The 26,483-nt window shown below is 40.8% G+C and overlaps 1 protein-coding gene across 9 annotated transcripts in view; it reads right to left on the reverse strand.

Annotated features, from left to right (window-relative positions):
- The window catches only part of myo3a (myosin IIIA), a 63,278-nt gene that overhangs the window by 14,225 nt on the left and 22,570 nt on the right, over nt 1-26,483 (reverse strand). For 3 of the 9 annotated variants that reach the window (XM_085763889.1, XM_085763887.1, XM_085763888.1), the window contains exons 6-29: nt 25,346-25,422; nt 22,298-22,443; nt 18,014-18,079; nt 17,706-17,861; nt 17,234-17,275; nt 16,315-16,411; nt 14,541-14,657; nt 13,632-13,736; nt 13,333-13,416; nt 12,625-12,827; nt 11,089-11,187; nt 10,866-10,980; nt 9,327-9,453; nt 8,663-8,873; nt 7,875-8,022; nt 6,209-6,362; nt 5,437-5,525; nt 5,197-5,326; nt 4,235-4,317; nt 3,964-4,005; nt 2,900-2,980; nt 2,531-2,611; nt 2,221-2,426; nt 1,997-2,108 (exon numbers count right to left, since the gene is read on the reverse strand). In XM_085763889.1, the coding sequence (XP_085620015.1) occupies nt 1,997-2,108; nt 2,221-2,426; nt 2,531-2,611; nt 2,900-2,980; nt 3,964-4,005; nt 4,235-4,317; nt 5,197-5,326; nt 5,437-5,525; nt 6,209-6,362; nt 7,875-8,022; nt 8,663-8,873; nt 9,327-9,453; nt 10,866-10,980; nt 11,089-11,187; nt 12,625-12,827; nt 13,333-13,416; nt 13,632-13,736; nt 14,541-14,657; nt 16,315-16,411; nt 17,234-17,275; nt 17,706-17,861; nt 18,014-18,079; nt 22,298-22,443; nt 25,346-25,422 (2,771 nt within the window). The remainder of the gene's footprint in view (nt 1-1,996; nt 2,109-2,220; nt 2,427-2,530; nt 2,612-2,899; nt 2,981-3,963; nt 4,006-4,234; nt 4,318-5,196; nt 5,327-5,436; nt 5,526-6,208; nt 6,363-7,874; nt 8,023-8,662; nt 8,874-9,326; nt 9,454-10,865; nt 10,981-11,088; nt 11,188-12,624; nt 12,828-13,332; nt 13,417-13,631; nt 13,737-14,540; nt 14,658-16,314; nt 16,412-17,233; nt 17,276-17,705; nt 17,862-18,013; nt 18,080-22,297; nt 22,444-25,345; nt 25,423-26,483) is intronic. The other 6 variants (XM_085763892.1, XM_085763891.1, XM_085763890.1 and 3 more) reach the window with 5 other exon arrangements.

The following is a 26,483-nucleotide window of genomic DNA, read 5'->3' on the forward strand; positions in this document are numbered from 1 at the left end:
AACAATTAAAGGTAACAAACCTACTCCTAAAACTATTCATTAGATTCACATGACGTCACTGTGTTTCTGCGCCGCCATATTTGTGTCCGAATCAGGGCACAGATCACAGCGTCACGTTACCAGAACAAGTGGAGTAGTAGGAGGAAATCAGCGAGAGACCGAAAATTGACATTATTTGAAAGATGCCAGGATTATATTGTGCTGTTGACTGTGATAGCAGTCGCCAAAAAAACCCCGGACTGCAGTTTTATTCCATCCCAAAAGACGTAAAGTTATAGGCGGAATAAATAGTTGACTGCAGGCAGTCTATCGGTGGCAGCATGGGCTGTGACAAGTCTCACAAAAAGAGGGGATTCACTTTTTTTTTTAATAACATGGATATATTGAATTCTGCATTTTGATTACTTTCTTATTAATTACTCACTGATTCTGCATTTAGGGTCTTTTACTTCTGTATAACAGACCGTTGCTAAGTAAAACGGGCCGTTGCTAGGGACGCTGCTCTGATCAGCGGAGCAGGGCAGAAGAACTATAAGGATTTTTACCTTGTGTTTCATTTTTACCAGCTTCAAAATAATTGTGATGTTAGAAAAATGACCTGTAGCTCGTTAGAGGGAGAGTGGAGGCTCTCTGCCTCCCTCACCGCTGCTGGAACCAAACCTGTGATCAGAGCGGACAGAGCGGACGGGCCAGCGCAGTGTCACAGCTGTGACCAGCTGTGTCTGTGCCACCGCGAGTCCGTGACACAAACGTGTCCCGTAACGTAACCGTCATCTCTTATGACAGACAGGACTACATAAATGCGCACATCGTAACATTTACATGATAATTCATCAATCTACTGATTGATTATCAAAAGCTCGTTGAAAACTACACACGACACGAGTCGACCGAGAGGAGGGTGAGGAGCAAACAGCGGAAAAGTGACCGGACTAAGGACTTTGATCAACATTACGTCTCAAATTAATTAATTAATTCATAAACTGTGTAATAAGTGGGATAATATAGAGTTTGTCTGTTGTTATAGAGATATAAACCCAGACAGGATGTATGAAACCCTGTCATTTTGTCAAGAAACGGTCATTTCCATCCTGCGGTTTGCATGCTGTCATATGAGGAGACCTGTCAAATCGGACACAAATATGGCGGCGGTCCCTTCGACGTGACGTCACTGCAACCCATGAATAGGGATTATGGCAATAGGCCAATTTGCCAAAATGTTGAACTATCCCTTTAACATAAAAATCCAGTTTTTTGAAAAGTATTTTTTGTTGACAGGAATTGACAGGATAGTTTAGGGACAAGAAATGGGGAGACAGAGATGGGGAATGACATGCGGCAAAGGGCCACCCGGGCAATCGAACCGGGGCCGATGCATCGAGGACTATAGCCTCTGTATATGGGGTGCCTGCTCAACCCAGTGAGCTATATGACGCCCCAATAATATCTCTTTCATGGATCTCCTACTTGTTGCAGTCATGTTAACCCACTTTGTACAGTTTATTTTTGCAACGTTCTAGAGCAGGGATGTCAAACATACGGCCTGTGGGCCAAAACCGGCCCGCCAGAGGGACCAGTCCGGCCGGCAGGATGATTTTGCCAAGAGTGAAAGCCAGAAGAGGCATAATATTGTTCAAATGGCAAGTATTTTTCTCAAGAAATGTCAGGCTGTTCGTGTTTTGTAAAAGGAGGGTTCATTTGCACTAAATCAAAGGAAATATTTAGAGTTCTCGTTATTGATAGGTTAGTATGCTATTATTTCACTGGTCCGGCCCACTTGAGATCAAATAAACTAAACTAAAATGAGTTTGACACCCCTCTTCAGCAAATTGTAAATATAGAAGCCTTAGAATTAAACTGTATAATCAGGAGCTCAGATGAGCCTTTATTTTGAGGTTTTGAGAAGATTATCATAGCAATTTGGAAGCCGCTACACAAAGTTGGCTCTGACGTGAAATTAAAAAAAGTTGAGTTAAAATCAAGCATCTTTATTTACCTTAGTCTTCCCCATTGCCCAGTTCTCCAGCTTTGCTTTCTCTAATATTGCAGCGCATGTTTCTGGAGTGGCAGCTGGCTCCTCGTGAGCATGGAAAGCCAGGATGTAGTACCTGCAGCAATCAGTGTAATCAGCTGGGTGCTAATGTTGAGGGCCAACACAAATCACACACAGTCGTTTCCATCTTTTGAATGAGAGCCAGAGTGAAGCGGGAACCTGCTGACCTCTTTATGAAGTTGGCAAACAGGATGCGGTGAGAGAAGCCCTGCCTCCTGATCTTGGCGGTCTCCAGGACCCCGGTGTAACGCAGCTGGACCAGAACCTTCTCCCGGTCAAACTTGTTGGCTTGGCGGTCGTTGTTGGGTTTGATACAACGCACAAAGTGAGGCTGGCCTGCCACCATCTTGGACAGCAGGTCCATCAGAGAGTACTACAAGGAGCATGAGAGGAGTGAAACCCAAAGTACCGACCATGGTGAGAGGAATAAGGAAAGTTGACAGACTTATTATTCAACAATTTAAAAAAAACTCTTACTCTGAAGTAGGAGGCGACTGTTTGTGTTCTCATGTTGGTGGTTTCTCTGGGATGGTAAGGCTGGTCGCCAGGTTCACCAGGCTGAAAAAACATGTCACAATAACCCAAACTGTACCAGACAGTTACACTGCTGTTGGCTTTTTTTTTCCTTTTCTTTTTTTTTTACATGTTTATGGGATAAAATGAGCATTAAGGGGCAAAATAAAATCACTGGGCTAAAGCTAATGTTAAGCATTAGCAACGGTGTGAGCTGCCGCCCACCTGTGGGCCATTCACATCTTTAAAATCATAATGGAGGACACGTTCCCATCACAATCATGCATAAAGAAACTAAGCATTTTCTTTTTCTTTCTCTTTTTGAAAAATCACCGTGGGCTTTTGTACTGTGTCATCAACAGGCACATCAAGCGAGCTTTTTTTTTCAGGCTTGAACTTTTTTTCCAGAGAAGGCTGCAAAAGAGATGCACAAAATGGATAAACAAAAGAATATGGTTTGAATAAATAAAGCTAGTGTGACGGTATCATTTTAAGAAGTGCTAGATTATTAATATATTAATGTACATATATCAAAATCAAGCAAGGTTACACTATTTAAAAACTATAATTAACAATTTATTTACAAAAAATTACAGTGTTTGCTCTTATAAAGATAACAGACTGCTACATTCACCTGAATATAATGAATTACACACCCAAAAGTATTAACCTGCTCCTAGTATATATTTGGTAACAATTTAACAAGCTCTAAATCTAATTCTCTGCACAAATACAGTGGTGGAGGGGGGAAGGCGCCGTTATAGCGAACCATCAGCCTTAATACTGTTTGTAGCATTTAAAAGCTCATTGTTGCTTCTTAAGAGCGAGAGCCTTTGATGAGCTTTTTTGTTTAACACATGCAGATGAATGGAAATAGATTCAGGAACTCATCAAAAACCGTTCATTCGGATGTAGCGGCTGTCGATTGCTTTTAGGTGAGCAAACCGCCTCGGGCTCTGAAATGGGGAACTCCCACAATGTAAACTAATTTCGTTGTGTAATTAAGTTGCCAGGAGGAGTTTTTTTTAATGTGGCTCAGACTGATTATTGAATGCTTTGAATGCAAAAATGAAAAGTTTCAATATTTGGCTTGGCGCTATAAGCAGACAAATCCATCACAGTGATGGATATGAACTCAGCACGATGTCCTACTGTATGTTCAGAAGAAGTGAAGGTGGGGATTTAATATTCAACATTTAAGAAAGCAGTGATGCACACATGCACAAGCTCAATCACACGACACAGGCTTTATGCACAACAGGAATGAACTATACTGTCTCCTAGTAACAGAGGTTACTATCTTCTAGGGATCTACAGTGAGTAAGGGTGTTACTGAATTGGTTAAGTAAGACATACAGTACACTAAAACACTAACGACATGGGAATAATTTGGTTACCTCACTGAAAGAAAAAGAACTGTATAAGGTTAGCACTCCCATCTTTCACGATAGAAATGCAGGAGAAGATGAGAAAGTTGAGGAGAGAAGGAGACAAAAAGGCACAAACATAAGAAGCTGCAGTTAGAAAATGAAGTCGGAGAAGCAGAGGTTGTGGTTGAAGAGCAATTTCTTAGGTGTGGTAGAGAGCAGGGGGAAATAAATTGAACAACTTTTCAGGGGAAGTTCTTAATTGATACCACGGTGATAAGGCGGACCGTGCTGTAAGTACCTTGGCGAAGGTGATGGTGCGTGTCGGGGTCCGCGGGCTGCGCATTGTGTTAATGCCTTTACCCTTGGTGTGGGCCAGGTTCCCTGTGAAAGAGGCAGAGAGAGGACGAGGGTCAGTGAGCCGAACAGCAGCTACCAGAGGAGTTCAGTCCTCTTCTCCTTCTTATTATGCAAGTTACAATGCAATGTGTGAGTGGCAACAACCGCACACTGTTGTGAAACTACAACAACTCCTGAATTTATTCACTCATTTACTTTTTTTTAATACTAACTTATTTATTTTTAATTGATTTATATTTCTTACTACCTGCCAATTTAGATATTTATGCTTCTTTATCGATCTTATTAATCTATTTGTTTGCTTTTATTATTATTATTATTGAGTATTGATATACTACTGATATTATTATTTATTTAATTTATCTATTCATACATTAATTTATTCACTTGTTTATTTATTCTCTTTTTCTCTTCCTCTACTGTATCAACCGATCTTTTTTTCATTCCTTTTTTTTTTTTTTTTTACTTTTAACTATATGAGTCCATCTGCTGGGGCTAGGTCCGGAGGAATGGGGGCGGGGGGTTGGTATCTGTTCTGGGCTATGTTGAATTTACATCTGTAATTACTACTGTATAGAACACTATTGTTTTTCTAATATGTAAAATTCAATTCTCATATTAAAAAAAAACTACAACTCAATGCTGCCTTAGTAGTGATTATGTGATTATTGGCTGTGTTTTTTTTATTTTGACAGACACCGCTCTGCCAAGGAGGAATGCCAAGGCCAACTTGTTTCAGCAAATGTCTGGCAGAGAAGTGAGGAAAGCCCTGCTAAGTGGAGTAACAATAGCCTGTTGTTTTACTTCAAGAATGCATTTAGTGCTACTTCATTAAAAGGATGAGGCAAACAACTTCAGTCTAATTCCCTTCTCCATCTTTCTGAAAGGTAGAACTTCACCCACCTGTCTTAGTGAGGGGGTGAGTGACCAGTTTCCGGACCAGCTCGTTCTCTGACGACCGCAGCAGCAGGACGATGTCGGCTGGAAGTGTGTCTCTGTTCTTGGCCAAGAAGCCTGCAGCGTTGTAAATCACCTTGAAGTTTTGTGGAGAGGAGAAAAATAAAAAATCTTACGTGAGAAGACTATACACGTATTAACTGGCTTTTCAGTGTGACATGTTATTATCATCAAAATGTTAATAACCTTTCCAGCGTAGTGGTGAATCCCGAAGCCGAGGTCCACCCTCTTTGGTCTCCAGAAGCTTTTGGTCTTGAGATTATCTTCGAATTTCTCTGAAATACCAAATTGCACATCAGTTCATTATCCTCCCACCCAACAAAGATTAAGGAAATGAGAGGTCAGAATACTGCTTTGGAAACTCGCTGTGCTCCGAGTCTTTGTTCTCTGCAAATCTCTGTCTCTGATGGGAAGCTGTAATGAATTAGACTCAGGTCTTACAACACTTTTCTCTTTTCCCCAATTTATCATCTGCTGATCATGAAATAAACATAAAAAATATGTGACTGGGAGAGCAGAATTATGCTTCTAGTTACCAGTCACATTAAAATCAATGACATGAGATTGTGGCTGAGAGAGGTTCTGTGTGCTGTATGATGTAGTCCTGCCTCCCACTGTCAAAATATAACATGTGGAAGTTTGACAGTGTGTGGGATTGATCTAATGTACCGTCTACATGCTCAGAAATGATCGGTATCAGTGGCAAAAGAAATTTAATTGTGGAAGCCCTCGTTTTGTTCTGTTATCTTTTTGCACAACTTCTCCATCGTCAAAAAAAAAGTTTAAGGAACTAAAAAAGTGATGAAAAAACTCCCCATTCTTCAAAACCTTTGGTACTTTTCGACAGTCACTGAGCGACTCTGTATACTTATCCAATAAATCCTAGACAAGAACAGGCAGCAGACAGTAAATCCAGCCAGAAGCAGATTTCACTCCCGCTGTGGCTGAAACGACTGACCTACGAGGGTCTGGTCTGTGGCCTGCGGGAAGCGGCTCTCCTCATCCAGCAGGGACAGCATCCCCATGGGCTTCTGCAGGAAGAGATCCAGCAGGGGCCGGTTGTCCTCGTACTCGATCATCCGAGCGTCCACCTCCTCATTCAGGTACTCGTCCTGAACAGAAATGGAGGACAAACTTTATAATGTCTTTCTGCTCCTTCTAGTTCATCCTAAATCATCTAGTCCGTGTTGATGTTTGGTTCCCCTGTTATGAGATAAATTAATGGCTCATCAAGTGCCACCACAGCCTGAAATAAGTTTATTTTTTGAAATAGGACCTAGAAGAACCTTAAATTGACCTTTTTGTGTGTGGAAACATTACATTAGTTTCCAGGATCACTGTCCCTTCGAAAATAATTGAACATAGAGAAGAATATTGTACATCACACCAGATTGTATAGATTGTGTAGATTTCTGCCTGTTTGTTCTGTGGCTTCATTATGTAAACTGCTAATTGAACTTTTTGTTTGTTTTTTTCCTATCCAGGCTCTTTTCTACTCATATTCAGCGAAAGTTCTTTAATGTCACTATGGAGCGTTCAGAGAGATGAATACTGGAGGCACCTGGCAACATATATCACACAAACTCAGGCCTCCAACGACAGGACTAAATTAAATCCAGGACTTGTTGCCTTACTGTGTTCGTACCAATCATTGTTACAAACTGCTCTTTTCCCTATTTGGATGAATATGGGATGGGGGGAGGGGGGAGGGCGAAGCCAGCTCTGCCCTGCACTTTATACTGAGCTAACCTGATCACATCAGGTTGACTGACTCTCGGGGCTGCTGCTATGACTCAGCAACGTTGCTGGCGACTTCTATTCCGCCAAGAAAAGGACAAAGTGGGAACAAACAACATCAAATCAACGTGCTTATTCTGGCGTGAGCTGCACGCTGCGAGGTAAATGAAGCGCATCAGGGAATCTGTGGGGATGGAGATGGATTGGGACAATATGTAACTGCATTGTAAACGTATATGGAAACACAGCGGTCTCAGACGTTTGGTCCCCACTGTAGATGACGGAGTAAATCCATATGAATTAGTGATATATTAGCACTAGCTTTTAATTTATTTTACTCTAGAGGTGACAGAGTAGGAGTGCTGTGCTTATTAATCTCATAGCACTGTACAGTTCCCCTATGCTCTGTGTGAAAAAAAAAATATATATATATATAATTTTATATATGGTGGCAGTATAGGACAAATGTATTTCTGGGCTTGGTGCCAACAATACCCAAGAGTGAGTTTAAGTCCAATGCTAACTGTCTTCAACTCCTAATTGACCCTCATTTGGGATGATTTATAGCTCCTCTCCATGGGTGAGACCAAATCATTTAACATTAGCAAACCACCCCCTGCACCCCTCCCCAAGGCAACACACACTCCCCATGAGACCACACAAAGGGAGAATCGCCAGCCTCATTCTCCCGTAAATAAAGACAGCAGCATATTTTACCCTTGCCATCTCTCTTAAAGCGCCGGGTGACAAATGATGACATGTTATCGCCATTTAGATGGAAATGAGCTGGTACCAAGGTGAAAAATGCACACAAAGGAGGGATCCAAGCGCTCCCAGAGTGCTCTTTGATTGAGGCGGTTGTGACGGGCCGGGCCGGCGGACCTCACCTGCTCCCAGGCGAAGATGTGCTGGTTGAAGTAGAACTGGATCTGCTCGTTGGCGATGTTGATGCACAGCTGCTCGAAGGAGTTCTTCTTGAAGTTCTCGAAACCGAAGATGTCCAAGATGCCGATGTTCAGGCACTTGTCCTCCTCTCTGGAAGACAGATTTAGATTAACTGAAAGATGAATTGAAAGGCCTGATGTTTTCGTTCTTTTATCTTGAACTGGATGCCACCACATGTCACAGACACTCAAGTGAAGTTAAGATCAGTAGTAACACATAACTACCTCTATCACAATAGTTTCCACTTTAGAGGCTTCAAATCATGAAAATGTGGCTGAATGGGTTATGTTATGTTATGTTATGTTATGTTATGTTATGTTATGTTATGTTATGCTATGCTACGTTACGATACGTTATGTTATGCTACACTATGTTATGTTATGTTATGTTATGTTATGTTATGTTATGTTATGTTATGTTATGTTATGTTATGTCATGTCATGTCATGCTATGTTATGCTACGCTACGTTACGATACGTTATGTTATGCTACACTATGTTATGTTATGCTATGCTACGTTACGATACGTTATGTTATGCTACGTTACGCTACACTATGTTATGTTATGTTATGTTGATGTGTACCAAGATGGCAGGCTTTCAGTTCCCTTTTGAATTTCTAAGCTGAAATACTTTTTGATACCAGCCACACAAAGTAGGAACTTTGTGTCATTCTGTATTCATGACACCGCGCTCACACACAGCATCACACTTCCTGCTCCTTATCTCACCCTGGCTGGCTGTCGGGGCGCAGCAGCGAGTTGATGCGGTTGACGATCCAGCTGAAGAGGCGGCCGTACAGAGCCTTGCCCATGGCGTCCCTCACCACCGCCGCCTTTTCCACCGTGTTTGGCCTGACGATCGTTTCTCCCCGGGCCACGACACAGTGGGAGGTCAGGGCTTCCTGGAGCTCGTCCGAACGGATGCACAGCAGAGAGGACACTGAGGGGACATGAGATATGTGGATGAAGTCTTTCAGACTCAGAAATAAGGATGATGACATTAAAATAAGTTCTAATCCTGACAGCTTTGTAAATGACCAGTCAGGGCAAATTTTTAAATTTAGAAAATATGAAGCCAGAGGAAAATCATGTCCTCTACCCAAATCCAAATCTACCCATTGCAAATGTATGTTTGATAACGATGTCTTTGTAATTCTCCACTAGCCTGTCTGTACTGATGGAACATTTATTTCAGAACAATAGTTTTCTATATTTAGCTCCACTCCACCTGGAGCTCTGCAGAGTTAATGGAAAGGAGCGGGAGGGGGAGGGGGAGGGGGGAGGTGGGGGTGCAGAGGAGGAAACTCAGAGTCATGTTTGGTTCTACGTCATCATATACCGAGGTGTAACCATGCCAGCTCCTCTCTCTGGCTCACCCCTCTCCTCCTCTCACCGTTGTCTAGGACAGAAATGTTGGTGATGTCGCTCTTGTCCGTTTGATGCTCCGAGGCGACTGGAGAGAACTCGATGTCTCCGGAGTTGAGGATGGCAGCGAGGGTGCTGTAAACACTGCCCAGCTCCTGCAAGGATCAGAGACAGTCTTTAGAAGACAGATACTAAACACTGAAACAACAGACTCATCATTTCTTATAAACCTAAACATGAGCTGACTGCAGCTGTACAGTGGGGAAGCTTTAGTGATGTCTGTTTCTTTATTTCCTATCCTCATTACCAACTTATGTAACAGAGTGGTGCTCGAGGACTCATTCTAACTACTCAGTCTGCCACTTTTCATGAAGTGTTGCAGGTGTTGAGTCATGTTGGGCCTGAGAGGAGGCAAAAAAATATTGTGTAACGTACAATATGCATTGTAGTTAAGTGGAAAGTTGCTGCACAATCATCTGTCCATAAATGGTCAGGTATTAGATAACGAGGATCTTGAATTAGTCATTTGAAACTTTTGTGAACAGTTTGAGTCGTCAGGCGCTGGATGCAAGTGATATTAAAGTTGACGGTTTAGAGGATTTTTCTTTATCTGAATTACATTTTGATTGGTCGATCAGTCAAAAGATACAAAAATTAGCATACGCAGTGCCACTCTGTATAGGTATAGACTGACATTTAACTTCTTTTTATGCCTTTAATTGATAGGACAGCTGTAGAGAGACAAGAAATGGGACGACCAAGAGAGGGGGAATGACGTGCAGCAAAGGGCCACCGCTGGAATCGAACCGGGGCCACCACAGCGAGGACGATAGCCTCTGCATATGGGGCGCCTGCTCTACCCACTGAGCTGAACGACGCCCCAACAAGTCTCAACTCCATAATAATAAAAATAGAGGTTACAATTTTAAATACCATGTAGTAAATATTACTACAGCTTATTATTCCCCTTTATATTTCCGTTTGCTGCAAATGGTCCGACCAATTTAGCAGGAGCAAAAAATAAATAATTAAATAAATAATTCCAGTGTGGCAACTTGTGTCTCAATCCTGTGTCGAAACAGATGAAAGTGCCTCAAAGATAATCTTCAGACACTTTCTGTGATTTCATGCGAGACAGGACGTACTGTAGAAGAGGAGGCCGCTCCTCCAGCAGCGCCAAGCGATTACAGGATAAGTGCTATTGACGCGCAGATCCCAGAGGCAATCAGTTCTTAGGGCCTCATTAGCCTTCACAATGCCAACAGCTGACTGCCTACATGTGCCTGTAGCTCCATTCTCCATCACAAGCCATACTGTACACCCCAGAAACCACCTATACATCACATTTAAAGCTGGTTTTTAAAGCCTGTTTTTTTTTAGAGTTCACTGATTTGTTGTGCTTGTTAACACGTTGTCTTTTTGCTTGCACAGGCTTTCATACATTAGAGACCTTACATTGGAGTGTAAAAACATGTCTGTATGAATGTTAGGATCAAGGTCATGCTATTATTGTGGTCAAGCCACTTTCAGCTTTTTTTTGCCCAGTAATTGATGCAGCAGTTTGTACCTCCAGGGTGAATCCAATGACTTTGAAACACTGCTCCACTGCATCAAACTGCTCCTTGTAGAAGGTGTTGCTCACTATGTCAGGCCCTAATTTCACGTGCTCGTTACACAGATACCTGCAGAACAAGGAGGAGGCAAAGATCAGGACCGGGAGGTGTCGGGAAGTAAAGCGGTTTGCAGTGAGAGTGGGCAATAACAGTGTTTAAAAGAAATGTCAAACCTACTTAGGCGTTTTGCTGTCTGAGAGCTTGTAGTGGGCCAGTTTCTTCCTGTCAGCCAAGCCGGCGTAAATGTAGTAGAAGATGTGGAAGTTCCTCTCCCCGCTGTTGAAACACAAAGAGACACAGCTCAGAATGAATAAAGACTTATGATGTGAGTTCATGTCACTAAAACAAAACAACAGTTAAGAAAGAGATGCATCTGACAGTCGTTAGTCCTAACTGTAGAGGCTTAACAGACTAAATGTAGTTAACAGTCATCAGACTAGTAAAGGATATATTAAGTGGACTAAATGAAATGATATGACACTACGGCACTTATGGTGCACTGGAGCACTTTTGAGCTGGACTAGAATTTATATTCTTTTAACTTGTTTTATCTATGTATTATTTAACTTTGATTCTGTGGTGTGTTTTTATTGTGTGAAGAGCAGCTGACCAATGTGGAATTTCCTTCGGGATCAATAAAGTTCCATCCATCCATCCATCCATCCATCCATCCATCCATCCATCCATCCATCCATCCATCCATCCATCCATCCATCCATCCATCCATCCATCCATCCATCCATCCATCCATCCATCCATCCATCCATCCATCCATCCATCCATCCATCCATCTATCCATCTAACATGGTTACTTATATAATTATGTCAGCTAGTTCATATCATTAGCATAAGCTTTTAGGCTTTAAACAGCTTAAAAACCAGTTATGCATGATTAAAACTAGCTTCTGTCATTTTTATTTTTCATTAGATTAGTTAGATAACAGAAAAAGATCAATGCTTTATTTCTTTTTACATGCCATTTTATTTATTCATCGTGTGTTCAGTCCAAAGGCTACAATGTTTGACCAGTAATAGACCATAATGTCTTGTCTAGATTTGTGTTGTAAGTCTGAGATATTCATGATTCAAATTAAAATGTCTAATTCATGTCTATATTCTGTTAGATATCCTCCTCACAAATCTGAAAATACAGGATCTCTGGAGGAGTTGAAGCAGAATTCTGGACTAAATGTGTATCCACCCTGTTTGCTGCCTCCTGCAATTAGTATCTAACTGAAGAAAAGTGCGGCTATTCACATTGTTTGCAGCCAAATCAAACCCAGCCTGACCCGCGTGTCTGTTTTCTAATGAAAAGCTTGAGTCTGTCTTTGAAGTTCCACAAAGGACACTTGCAAGACTACAATCTTTGATCAAACAGGAAATAAGCTAGCCCCTCCACTTGACCCGGTCCGCTCCCCGCAGACACACGATAAGAAGAAAAGGTGGATTGAATGAAAGTGCTGGGTTGAAGGCAAATGCCACCGGTTTGAGATGGAGAAGCAGAGGTGAAAGGAAGAGAGTCCGAGTCCATTACACGCTGATCCCTGACCGCCAAGTGGGAAAATAAAAACCTTGGTAGCGATGTTCTTTTAAAAAGCAACAAGGTGATTTACATATCTATGAAAGTCACTGTGAAACGGCGGTAATAAGTGTCATGAGGTTTCTTTTCAGTGTAGAAAAAGAAAGAGACAAAAAGAAGGAAGTGATATTTACACAGCCTGGTGGACGACGCGGGATTTTTCCAGCAGATACTCAGATATCTGCGCTCCCACCACTGTTCCCCCGCAGCTGAACCTCATCTCCAGGTACTTGCCAAAGCGGCTGGAGTTGTCGTTGATGACTGTGCAGGCGTTTCCGAAAGCCTCCACCAGGTTGTTGACCAGGAGGATCTTCTCCTGCAGCGTCCGATTATTGGCCTGAAATAAAACATTGGAGCAGCATAGAGAGTAGGAAAAATCAATTACTGTGGAGGAGATCATTTATTTGTCCAGAGTGAATACATGAATTTCTGGCATGTTGTCTTTCTATTCATGTTATTCAAATCAAAAGTGACACCGCCACTGGTTGTTTTACTGTTCCACTTATCTAAGAAAAAAGAAAAGGAAAAAAAAAAGCGAATTGAAATGGAAATTTATTTTCAATCAAATTGCAAATCATGGCTGGGACCAGCAGGAGCTTAAAAGTGAACTGATAACAGGATGTTGGATTTGGAGCCAAACAGTAGCGGTATTTATAATATTAGTTTTTATTGTTTACCCTTTGATTTGGAACATTATTTACTTTCCTTGTGATGGTTTTTTTTTTAATTAACAAACTGTGTACCCAAGAAATTCTTCATTTTTGAATCCAAATAAAGAATAAAAAAGTAAATGTGAGTACCGTGGTAATGAAATGTTGTGTTTATGGTCCATTATAACTCACCTTCCCCAGAACAGTCAGCTGCTGCACTAAAAGATGAGCACTCTCCGTTTTCCCTGCTCCACTTTCTCCGCTGATCACAATACACTGCCCACAGGAAGACACAGAGATGTTCATTAAACTAGTAATGATGACGATAACATCTGACCCCATTAGTGGCCACATCTTAGAAATGTGACTCTGTGTTTTCTCTCAAACATACAGAACCAAAACAAGTTGGAATAAAAGTAACTTTGTGCCTTCAGTACACTGTAACAGTGACAATGTAATGTAAGACTTGTTTGTAATGTAAGAAACGTTACCTGGTCTGTGTTGTATGACACCATGGACTGGTAGGCCACATCAGCCACAGCAAAGATGTGTGGCGGGTTAGCTGTACGCTTCGCTCCTATGTACATCTTAGTGTGCTATAAAGAGAGGAGGGTTGATGATATAAGAATAGATTTATTTAAAGTATAAAGCAATAAGGAGTTCGTATTGTTCACTTCTTGTGCCATATATGAGTTATTGCATTGAAATACGGCACAATAGCTATGTAAGTCGCACAAAGCCATTGGTTTTATTACAGAAAAGGTCAATAAGAATTGTACACAATGTAAATTTAAGGGAACACTCAAATGGATTACTGGTTAAGTCGGGGCTGCTGAAGCTCAGAGAGTTGACTGAATTGGGAACTGATTGGATACAAAGCAGAAAATGGACCTTTATCTGCAAATTTGCAGAAGTATTTTGTTTTAGTTTCACAAGATGTCAGTCATAGAGGGAAATTTAATTTCAAATATCAAATAGCAAGGAATGAAATGGAATGAAGGTATGCAGTGGACCAAGTAGGCATACCAAATTATTCATGTTATCATCTACATTCTAGTTTGCACAACACACACACTATCTATAAAAACTGCTCTACAATACATTATATTTTTGGCTCCGGGAAGAGAGGAATGAAAAATTGAGGCAAAGAAAAACATGATGATTGAGAGGAAAATTTAGTCAGTGAGGTATTGAAGAGAAACAGGAGCAGTGTGTGTGTGTGTGTGTGTGTGGAAGTGGAAGTGAGGCTAAATGGGATGCAGCAGACTGAAGAACTGCAGAGGTGCTAATGAGACACGCTGGGCTACATTCAGTGCATTACTGACCAAAACACACGTGCGTAAGGAAAAAAAACTCAAACACACACACACAGATGTGAATAAAAGCTTTTATCCACACACCTCAGGAACGTATATCTCCATCTTATGGAAAGGGTTGACGGCGATGAGGATGTCTCCCACATACGTATAAATCTGGTCTCTTGCATAGCGAGCCTGAAGATGCTCTGTGACTGTGTTCTGGGGAAGAAAAAAAAACACACACAACCTCTCCTTAGTTTTCAGGCATGTCATGTTTCCAGGTACTTATTACCGTCAAGATGTCTCATTATAGGAGATAACTGCATTACAATCATTATTACAACCGAGAAGTCCTTTAGCTTATGTCCTGCCTTAAGTCAAGGCCTGTGACGTCTGTTACGTCAATGTATTATCTTCATGTCACACGGTGATTAATCCCCCTGTCTCTGCGCTGCCTGGACAGGTACATCAACAGCAGCGGAGCGGCGCTGCCTCCCTCGTACTGGCAGCGCTGCTCATCTTGAAGGATGGCTGGAAATATCCGCTGGCAACTGAGGCTGCTTGTATCGTTCAATACGTCAATGCAGCGTTCATGTTTGATAAATCGCTCCGTGTTATTCGGGCAAAAGATGCTATTGTGTGTTTCTCACTGTGGTTAATCAACAGACCAACGGGGTTGATCGGGAAAGATGATACTAAATGCTCTAGTTAGCAGAAGGGGAAAACAAATCGCAATCAATTTATAATAAATATTAAAACTTATTGACATCACAGGATACCTCATATGAAGATGTGCTTTTGCCAATGCAATAACTACACTGTAGATCTTATTCAGGGTAGTAAAGTTGCTCTATTACATTATTATTCACTGTTTATATTATTTACGCTCTCAAATACATTATGGTACTTATATGTGCCTTCTTGTTCTGTATTTGTGCTTTTATTTTGTCTACAAGTACAACAAAAAAATTCAATTCTTTGTGAATGATGTTTGGTTACTTTTTATTTTTCAGTGCTGTTGCTGGCTTAAAGGGGACATATTATGGAAATATCACTTTTTGAAGGCTCTTTTGGGTGTTTGTCTTGGCTTCCGGCCCCCAAAATGCGAGAATTTACAAACAAAAACTATAATTTGCAGGCTCTCTAGATTGAAATCCATGTGGTTTTACGAGCTGTTCCCTCAGTTGTCTTCCAGTGATGTAACTAGTTTTCGAATTTGCATAATACCACCCCTACCTGGGACTGGTAGAAGGGGTGGGGCAAGCAGTGGATCATTTGCATTTAAAGGGACAGACACTGAAACCAGCTGTTCTGAACAGGACTGTTTTGAGAGGATGAAAAGAGCTGTGATGTTTGATCCTTGGGGTATTTTGACCGAAGCATGTCACGGACATGTCTTTAAGACACCTGGGAACTATTTTAATTTGTGGAAAATGGGCATAATATGTCTCCTTTAAGTTGAGTTTACCTCTGTTTAAAGGGGCCAAGGACAAACTGAATCTCAGCTTTGAAACTCCATCCATTGATATCATGTAATGTAGTCAAAAGCTCCAGAAAAGCAAATGGACTTGTGATGAGGATATTTTGACGACTGAACTCCCAATCTCATAACTTATTCCACTATTGTGAAGTTTGAAATCCACGTTCTTTTCTCTAATAGCCCAGGAAACCATGTTCTTTGTAATGACACATATTTATTGTTGCATCTGACAGGTGGTTGTGCTGTTTCTAATATGATGATAATTTAATGTATCTACAATGATGGTTTTCTTCCTCAGGAACCACCATTTTCTTGTTGTTTTTTATTGAGATGTATAGTTGCATAAACCATCACCTTATTCCAGGAAGACATAAGACTGAGTTTTGATGGCCTCACCTCATCAAGCACTTCTAGGATGGCGAGGTCGTCCACCTCATCTGGGTCGTTCGGCGACTTCATGTGGCTTCCTTTTCTAGTGTGGATGCGTTCATGCCTGGAATTCACAGGACGCACAACCAAGCCTCTTACTAAAGCAACATATGTTACCTTTAACTAGACAAAGATTTACATTAAAATACTCTATAACATAAATGGAGGCTAAAAAAGGACCATCAGAATACACTTCACTCAGCACATTATAGAAGAAATTATCCCTAGGAGGCCTCTTTTATTTTAAATATTTACTCCTGAAGACATGGCTCCTGAATTTTATGGCTAATATCTGCACTGGCTACTATGATAAATCATTTTTCAATTGTAGCTAGAATAAATCTGGAGTCATCAAAATGCACCAAAATAGCAGATTTAGTGGGGCATTCAAAATGACTGCACCACTATGATAAACTCATTGTTTCCCCACATTATGTGTCAGAATCTATGATTACATCTGATTACCAGCCACATCCCAAAAAAAAAAAAAAAAAAGTATCATTATCCAGTTGATGATGGTGGTAATTTGCCAATGGTGATTGCAATAAATCTCTGCTAAAAGTCCATTTGTCTGAAAGTTAATGACGAATGTCGACGGGGCTCAGAGCTCATCGACTGCGGTCGTTTGGTGTTGTGGTCCGAGGATGATGGGACGTTACAGAAAATCGTGATAACAACATGACTCAGGAAACAAGACAACAATGCTAACAATGGCAGCATGTAAACAGTGAAACCAGCCCACGTGGTCGACCGCAAATACATGTGCCATCACAAACTACGACAAAAGCTCTGGCCGAGACAAAAGGATGACTAAAATTTAAAAAAAGCTGCTTTGCATCTACTCCTACTGTGACATAAAGGTCATATACGTATATGCATGTGTTACCTGTCATTACTGTCTGTGCCTCTGTCTGTCTTTCCATGATGGCTTAAAACGACAGAAATAGGATTAACATTTCATGACTGTATGGGTGAAACACTTTTTCTGGGCCAACATCTTGGCTCATGTGACTCATGTGATGTTGCCGCCTGCACGTCAAGTGAAGCCGGAGCAGGATTGAGCAGTTGTTTATGTGAGGGTGACGGGGCTTGTAAAACATCCAGTGAGAGGGGGGTTTGGGTGGGTGGGGTGGGGGGGGGGTAATTTGGATTATACTGCCTGCAAAAGTTAAGCTGCAGCCCGGCGAAGACAACCCTCTGACAGGGGAGGAAGTTTTTTTCTGGCTCTCAACCACTTAATGGTGAGTTAATATTCTGCATGAGCTGCAAGAAAAGCAGCACAACTTCCACCATGTTACAGATACACATGGAAATGTGAGGTATTGGGAAAGGAGACATGCACGTCAATAGGACAGTACCTTGTTTTTTCAATGACTCCGATTTGTTGGTTCAGATCGATGAGTTCGATCAGTTGCTTCGTCAGTATTTTCTCTCTGCCAACGATCTGCTTGATGAACACATGCTGGAGCAGGTCGAGCACATTTAGTCTCAGCTCAAAGTCCTTAATCAGACATCTGTGGGAAGGAGGGAGGAAGAAGAAAGAAAAGATAGAGGAGTGCGATGCATTTGTTGGATTTATATTCAAAGCATCTGGTTTTGTGTCAGTGGAGATATTTGTTATCCACAGAGGCATTCATTACAAAACGCACAAAGCCTCCACACTCACTTGCAGATGAAGTCATTAAAGTTGTCTGACCAGAGCTCGGGCTGGTGGAGAGTGGGCGGAGGGTTTCTGTTTAAAGGAAGGAATGGAAAAAGATAAATGGAGTGATAAGACGAGATGAGATTTACACAGCCAGGGCCGGAGAACAAAAGGCCGAGGTGTAGAGCGGAACAATGGAGGGAAACTGTTAGTCATCAAATCGCATCCAGAGATGTTTCTGTGATGGCACGAGGCAGCTGGGTGGTGTCGTCACAACTGACAAGAAAGTAACAGTCCATAAGTCCAGGTATGATACAGTACACAGTGACGGGAATAACAGTGTTATGAAATAAGGGCGCTACGTTTTTCAGTAACGAGTAAGTTACTATTACCCCCGTTATAATGACGCTGCCTACCTGACAATAAAATTAACTGTTTCTTGACTCAAGAAGTCCCATCGCAAAATAATACACCCATTAAAGTGTAGGCTACGTTATATACTTTTTTTTTCAGTCCATAAACTAGTTGGAAAAAAAGATGTATATCTGGAACTAACCAACAGTTGGTTAGTTCCAGATATAAAACGGAAAGGTGAAATCCAGCGATCTGATTGGTTGTTAACCGTGATATAATTAGCATATACCACAGCAATTCTTAAGCCTTATCACAGCATAGGCTATCACTTCGCGTCAGCTATCACTCTGACTGGTATGAATGGAAGTTTGTTGTCATGTATCCATGACAACGTACTGTTGCATCCGCTTCGCGTCGTGCTGAAGAACGCCAGTTAGCCGTGGTATAATGAATGTCTACCACGGCCTGTTGTCATATATTGCTTGAATAAACGGAAGGTCAGGGGTTATGGTTTGTCCAAGTAATTTGACATATTTGAGCATTTTACAAAAAAGTAACACAATAGTTACTTTTCCAGGTACTTTTATAATGTAGTAAGTCACTTACTAACTCCTACTTTTTGGGGAAAGAAACTAGTAACTAGAACTAATTACTTTTTAACATGTAACATACCAAATACTGGATGTACATATACTGTAAGCTGGATGTTTCTCTTGTAACAGCTGCATTCAAAGACACACACAGTGTTAAGAGGTCAACAGTAACGGGGCCTCACAGCGGGGGAACAACGGAGCCAATTTGCTATAATTCCTTGTGCGGCTGTAACCTTTTTACAAGTGGGTTCCTGGCAAGTGGTGGGAAAGTCAATGCTGCCTTCTATTGCACCAGCGCCTTTTTTCATGTTGGTGCTGACAGCAATAAATTGTTGTAATGAGAGGCCATACATCTCCTGTTTTATCACATTACATGAACAATATAGACAGCAAATGCCGACAATTGCTGTGACCATTAAACTGCGTTTCTTACCCCGAAGACAAACAGGAGCTTGTGGAGCTACTTTTAATATGACAACATTTTGGTTTTTGAGATATTATTTTGCTGTAAACATAATGAGGACATATGGAAATGAAACATTCTTAGAATATTTAAGTTTTGTCCTGTCGTAAGTTCACTTTCTTACTGGATGGGAGGCTAATGTAAATCGTCTCAGTTGCACATAATGAAGGATAAGAGCTCAGTGCTTTACACGTGTGCATAACGAGGAGAGGATTTTTAATCTTTAACCTGCTCCAGAGAGCGATACTTTGAGCAGGGAAATTGTTTTTACCTCTGCACAGAAGCCTGCTATCATCATCCCTGCCTCTCTAAGTGCACGTCTGTCTTTCTGCTGAAATACAGGCTGAAAGCCAAAGACTCTCTCTCTCTCTCTTTTTAAAAATTTACTTTGGACTATGTTTAATTGTTGAATTTTAGAAGATAATAGGCTGTTGTGTGCTGTTCTCTGTGTGGACGACTGTCTGACCCCAACCAGCTAACTAACTTTCTACAGCAAAACTAAGACCAAATAGGGACCAAAGTGGTAGCTTACGTGACTAGTCCCAGCTCCCTCACTTGTTAACTAACTGGCCTCAGTTTTCTTTATCTGCATGATTTTTCTTGAGTATTCCTCTGTGATTCACCTACAGTCCTGTCCACTACAGTTCAGGTTGACGATGACTGTTAAGACAAAACAATGCTACTGCTTCCTAATTCAGCTAATGAAGACTAATTCGGCTGATAAAGACTATTAGGACTGTGTCAGGGAGATTCAAATCAACCTATAAACTACTGTATGGTGAACATGTATAGTTATTTTCACGTTAGAAAGGCATCCTAAATTCTGGTATTTAAACCCACAATGAAGGCAAAGACTTATTTCTGAGGGTTAAAGCAGCTGCTTATTTTCAACATCATAATTTCTATACATACAGTAAACACAGTGGGGGGAGGATAAGGTTCATCTGTTACTGAGGCCTTAGGCTTACAACACTGACATAGTACTTGCTACAGGAACTTACTGTATGCATAAGAGCTGTAAACAACAGTACTGGTTTTGGGCATTTTCAACCAGATCAAAATGGGTTTTTCTTTGCGTAACGATCTGATCTTTCTATTTGGCCATCCCAGATTAAATAAGATAAGGTGTGGTTCAACCGATGCCTTCATCATGTCTCTTTCCTGGACTACTTGACAAATGAACCCCGAGTAGAGAGAGGAGGGAGGTGAGGAGTGTGAACAGAGAGCCTGAAGCTCTGGCTGCAGCAGTCACAAAGATTCAGAGAAGGCTGTGTGATGGCTCCTGTGGTGCACGACCCCGAGAGCAAACACACAAGACAGCTATGACACAGAAACTGTGTGTGTGTGTGTGTGTGTAAGGCACACATCATGCAGTGATGGACAAAGTGCTGTGCCGTTAAGATGACAGTGGCGGTAAGTGCTTATGCAGCTCTCACACTGGAATCAGCAGAAGATAAACAATTACATTTCACCTTCAGCCCACAATAAGCAGACGGGAAAAGGGTGGCTGTGCTCTCTCTCTCTCCCCCGGCCCCCTAACCCAGGACGAATGCGATCGGTGCCAGGGGGGGGAGGGGGTTATGGATAAGCCCCTGGCAGCAGGAAAAAAAAGCCATTTGAAATGAAAAGACTGTACTTTGTCTGGTGACAGTCTGTGTGGAGAGGCAAATCACTGTATTGGGGAGCAGAAGCTGGCTTCTGTGGATTGCACTACAAGCACTATGAATTACCCTGTCTTTACATTCCTCTCTGCCTGTACAGGAGGGATGTAATGAAAACATACCCACCGCTGTCTGATGGCTTTTTATCAGTGTAGTGAAAACAATAACTTGTTTTAGCTCAACTGTACAAACACAGGTTGTACAGGTTGTATCTTTAGAAAGCATTGCTGCCTTTGTTAAAGCAAAAGCCTTTTCCCTGATGGTGTGAATTCCAGTTAGATGTTTGCATATAATATCTGTTGTGGCCATTTGCTGCTGGATCACTATAATATGTGCCTGCCATTTTCAAAATGCTATTTTGCTTCTTGTTTTTTTTTTTTGGCTCACAGGCTGTAATTAAGAAGACACCATCAGTGTCACTAATCATCTCTATCAAAAATAGACAGAAAATACATGTGGTTAGTAATAAATGACAGCAATAAATTACATTTAGTCACAATAAGGCCTCCAGAGTTTTATAGAATGCAAGTCAAAGTCAAGTGTGTCAGTATGTCAGACAGTTTTATTTACTAAATATGCAATGGATTCCAACTTTTAGTTTATGTTCAACTTCCAACTACTCACTGAAACCTAAAAGCAGAAAATGAAGAACCAGATAGAAAAGCTCTGATTCCATTGAATGCATTTAGGGCTGCACAGTAGATAACTGATGATAAGGGTTGTCACATCAGAGCAGGAACTTGATCAGCACCAAGGTTACAATTAAACTCTACAATTAAAGATCAGCTACAGGTCAAAGTCTTTTAAAGGGATAGTTCAACATTTTGGCAAATTTGTGAAATCAAATTCGTGAAATCACTTCACCCAGCAGCCGTGTCTGGAATGTAGTTCTGGCTATGCATTTGCCTCGAAAACAACTCTGTCTTGTAATGTTACATGATTATTTCATAGTGTGGTGAATGTGCAGGTCACAACTTGTCCACAAGAGCGTTTTGGAGTTGTTGGATTGTGTATTTGATGAGTTTGATGAGGGACAGGGGATCTGTACCATTCACCTCCATTGTGTTCACTGAGCAGCTCACGTCTCTGCCCCGCAGATCTCAAAACAACATGCACCGATAATTAAAGGTAATGAACCTACTGCTATGACTATAGGCAATAGGCGACTTTGCCAAAATGTTGAACTATCCCTTTAATGATGAGGATTGATTTCTGTGTAGGGGTGATGGTGGCTCACCTGGGTATTTTGAAAAGAGCTCTCATTGGATGGAGGTCAGAGAGGGGCGGGTCTCCATCTCCCAGCTCTATGGCAGTGATGCCCAGGGACCAAACGTCACAACGAGCATCGTAGGTCGAGTCCAGCTGCTGCTCACACGCTATGACCTGGAGTACACAATCCAAAGAGAAACAGTTCGAAAAAGCCAAAAGTTAACAATCAAAAAACATCTCCGTGTATTATCTTGAAAGTTACAACAACCATTAATCTCTTTGGCCGCAAAGGATCCGCCTATTATCTGATCAAAACATTATTAAACCTTTGTTTTGGAGCTCACACTGTTCAGAAAGAAAATCTCCATTTCTTTTATCGCTACAACAACAGAGTATCAGAACTGGAGATCAAAGTTTTTATCTTCTGTTATACACAGACTTGTGGTGTGGGGACTGGAGTTTGGGCCAAATTCTCCACATAAACACATGTACACACACACAATAAAGCAAACAAGCATCTAACAGAGCAAAATGTCATTTATGGAGTTGTCCAATATCAAAGACAGTGATTACAACAGAGGCGGGACTCTAAACATCATCTGCTGTGGGCAATATGGCAACACACACACACACACAAAGTCTATCGTCAGTGTCCTGAGGGGAACATGGTAACCAATCAACAATATGAATCATCTGAGTGGGTGGTGTGTGCACACATAACTACACACGCACGCACACAAACACACCAACAAAATAAAAACATTCACCATTGCTGTCAAATGTCTGACATCAGTGTATATTGATATACTGTTGCCAATTCTCAGTGGGCATGTACTGAATTTACACACATACACAAGACAAGCAGGAAAATCATTGCCAGATGACAAATACGACACCTTCACACACAAAGTGTACACACACAAAGACTCCTTTGTGGTAAAACTAAATGAAAAGTGTCTCAGTATTCTGTCAATGTGAACATGAAAAAAACATGTCCTCATCTTGACTATTTGTCAAAAAGAAAAGTAACTTAAAATGTTATTAAAACGGTTTCACCAAAGACACATACACACCTTCACAGCCGTGATATTCAATGTTATATTACATGTAGGTACCTAAAAAAACAGAGCTCATCCAAAATGGGACATTTTAAGAGGAAACTTACATAACCAAATCTTCTTTGGTAAGAAAGTGAGAGAGTGTCTGTATTAATCCAGTGCTGTATATAATCCAGTCCACAGTCTCTGTGTTCACAAAAAACCTCTCAAAACCGTCAGAAAAACCCTTTTCGTGTACTATTACCGCAGATCATTGTTTACAAATGTGACTCTCGGCATCAAAAAGCCTCTCGAGCAAAGACTTTATACTCTGTAGTCCACCCAAGACCAGTCTGTTCCCACAACTCTTTGATGAGGAACATCTTACACAAATGACATTAAAATCCTCAAGGACCTGGAGTCCTGAGCATGTCACGCTGTGTGTATCCTGATTCTCAATTTGCACACAATGCAAAGCTCATGTAAAAATGTCCACTTTGATTGGATGAAGGAAGGTCAATCTGAGAGGGGCAACATTAACTGTGGGAGGTCACACATGAAAAAGTGCTGCAGGTGCAACAGATACAGACTGTATCTGTGTAACAGAGTGTAAGGTTACCAGTTATCAACACGTTGGCTGCTGATGCTTTATTTATCTAATGTTATCTTGATCTGTGCAGTGCAGAGGTTGAGAGTGCAGACGGGTGGCTAAGAGACGTTTCTATGGGTTGAGGCTTTGCTGAGGAGTTCAGTTTTTATGGAAAATACATTTAATGTGTCCACTTCATAACCTGAACTCTCACTGAACATTTTGTCCTAACTTTCATTGGTGCATGTGCTGTTGCTGCAGAAGAGGTTGTTGAACATTATCCACAGTTAATCACAGAATATCTGATAGCTTAACTAATCTTGATAATGCATGATATAAAGGTCTGATAATCTTTCTAATTCCAGATCTTTTAGAACCTCTGATTTTCTTTTTTTCCCTTCATTTTCAAACCTTTGCAAACTTTAGCCCCTGCAGAAAATGTTTTATACATGAAATAGCAACCTTAACTGTGGAAAATTGTTTCTCTTTACCTTTAATTGTTCAGGTCAAACTGAGGTCTCTGCTAACTTCAGTTTTGCTACACACTCATTACATCATTATAGCTTTTATGTCTTTTACCACGTTGCTTTATTATAATCCTATATGTCTTTTTATTGTGTCAGTATCCACTGTATGTGTTTTATCGTGTCCTTTGTCTTTTCTATATCATTTAATGGATATTGAGTCTAAGCCTAGCATATTAAATGTGCTATATAAATAAATTACTTACACACACACCTCAACACAAGCTCCAAACTGTAAAGACACACTACTCCCACTACAGTGGTAATAAATATTGGCATTGATTGTAAATCATCTCTAGGATCTCTACTGAATTAAACATGGAACCATGTGTTAACAATATGACTAATAAAACAGATATTTCATGGACTGTCTGTTGAAATGTGTGCATTCATTTACAGGTCTATGCAGACGGCATAAACAACAGATTGTGTTTAGCTGAGATATGCAGCAACACATGCAGCTACTTGACTGCTGTGTAACTGCAGTGAGAGGACAGGACACCTCCACAGAAAGACACTCTCAAAAGACGTGACATTGTCTCCAAATCAGCTCCAGTCAGATGAATCGGGAGCAGGAGACGACTCCACGTTATATCGTCCCTTATACAACACGGGAAAAAAAGTTAACCTACCATAAAAAGTAAAGGATAAGGGGATGTGATTATGTACCGGTGTGAATGATCACTTCTTGATGTGTACTTTTTTAGAGCCTATATGTAGTGCTGGTGCAGTGAGCCATGATTAGATCGCAGATGAATGATGGAGGCTGCCCATTCCATTTTCCCACGCACATTGTATTTGACAGTGTTATCTCTTTGATGATTATTAACTGTGGCCCACTGGGATCTGCTCCAGGCTAATGTAGTGGAAAGGGAGCGGGCCAGAGGAGCATTTATGGGCTGTTTTTTTTTTCTTTTTTACTGTACCTCAGGAGCCATCCAGAAGGGAGTTCCGACAGAGGTGTTCCTCCTCAGACGGGTATTTGTCAGCTGAGCCGAAACACCTGCAGGGATGAGAATACACACTTTAGCCCAGTGTTTGTCAACCTTGGGGTCGGGACCCCACGTGGGGTCGCCTGGAAGTAATTGAAAAAAAAAAGACTGATAAAAATGTTTTGGTAGCACTTTATTTGACGCCTATCTCTATAACGCATTATAACCAGACTTATAATGAGTTATAATGCAGTTCTAGCACTGTATAACTATAGTTATAAACACTCATAAGTAATCATAATCCTTTATAACAACAATCATAACACACTATAAAGCATTTTATCATGACTTATAAGGTCAGGTATTATAATACGCTATAACTGTTAGTAACTGGCTGACAATGCCCACATCGATAATGCATTATAAATATAGTTATAATTGGGTTATAAATGTGTATAACTATCATTATAAACACTCATAAATGATCATAAGGCTTTATAACAATAAACATAACACATCATAGAGCATTTCATAATGGCTTATAAGGTCAAGTATTATAATAGAGTTATAATGCTCTATAATGTGTTATGCTTATTGTTATAAAGCCTTGTGATCATTTATGAGTGTTTATAATGATAGTTATACACATTTATGAGCCAATTATAACACATTATAACTATATTTATAATGCATTGATGTGGGCATTGTCAGCCAGTTACTAACAATTAGCTATAACATATTATAATATATTATGACCTTATAAGTCAAGTGTTACTTTTTTTTTTTTTTTTACTACTTATTCTTTTTAAAAACACCACACACAATCTTAAGCAACTGTATTCTATACTTTCACTTTCTTGAATATAAATCGAGTTCAAATAAACTGCAGCATATAGAAATATCTGAGCTGCCGCATCTTGACGGTCGCCAGAAATTTGTGATGTCAAAATGGGGTCACGAGCCAAAAAAGGTTGAAATGGGAACCACTGCTTTAGCCATTACATCCGCTCACAGGATTCAGTTGAGACAATTTGCACTTGCTCTCAATAACTTCCTTGACATATGTTCTTTTTTCCCTTAAAGATCAGACTGGCTGGTAAAAGTGACGATCTGTGCAAAGGGAAACAGTAAA

This window comes from Trachurus japonicus, chromosome 20, assembly GCF_045865225.1.
Source record: "Trachurus japonicus isolate A0001 chromosome 20, Traja_1.0".
Lineage (NCBI taxonomy): Eukaryota > Metazoa > Chordata > Actinopteri > Carangiformes > Carangidae > Trachurus > Trachurus japonicus.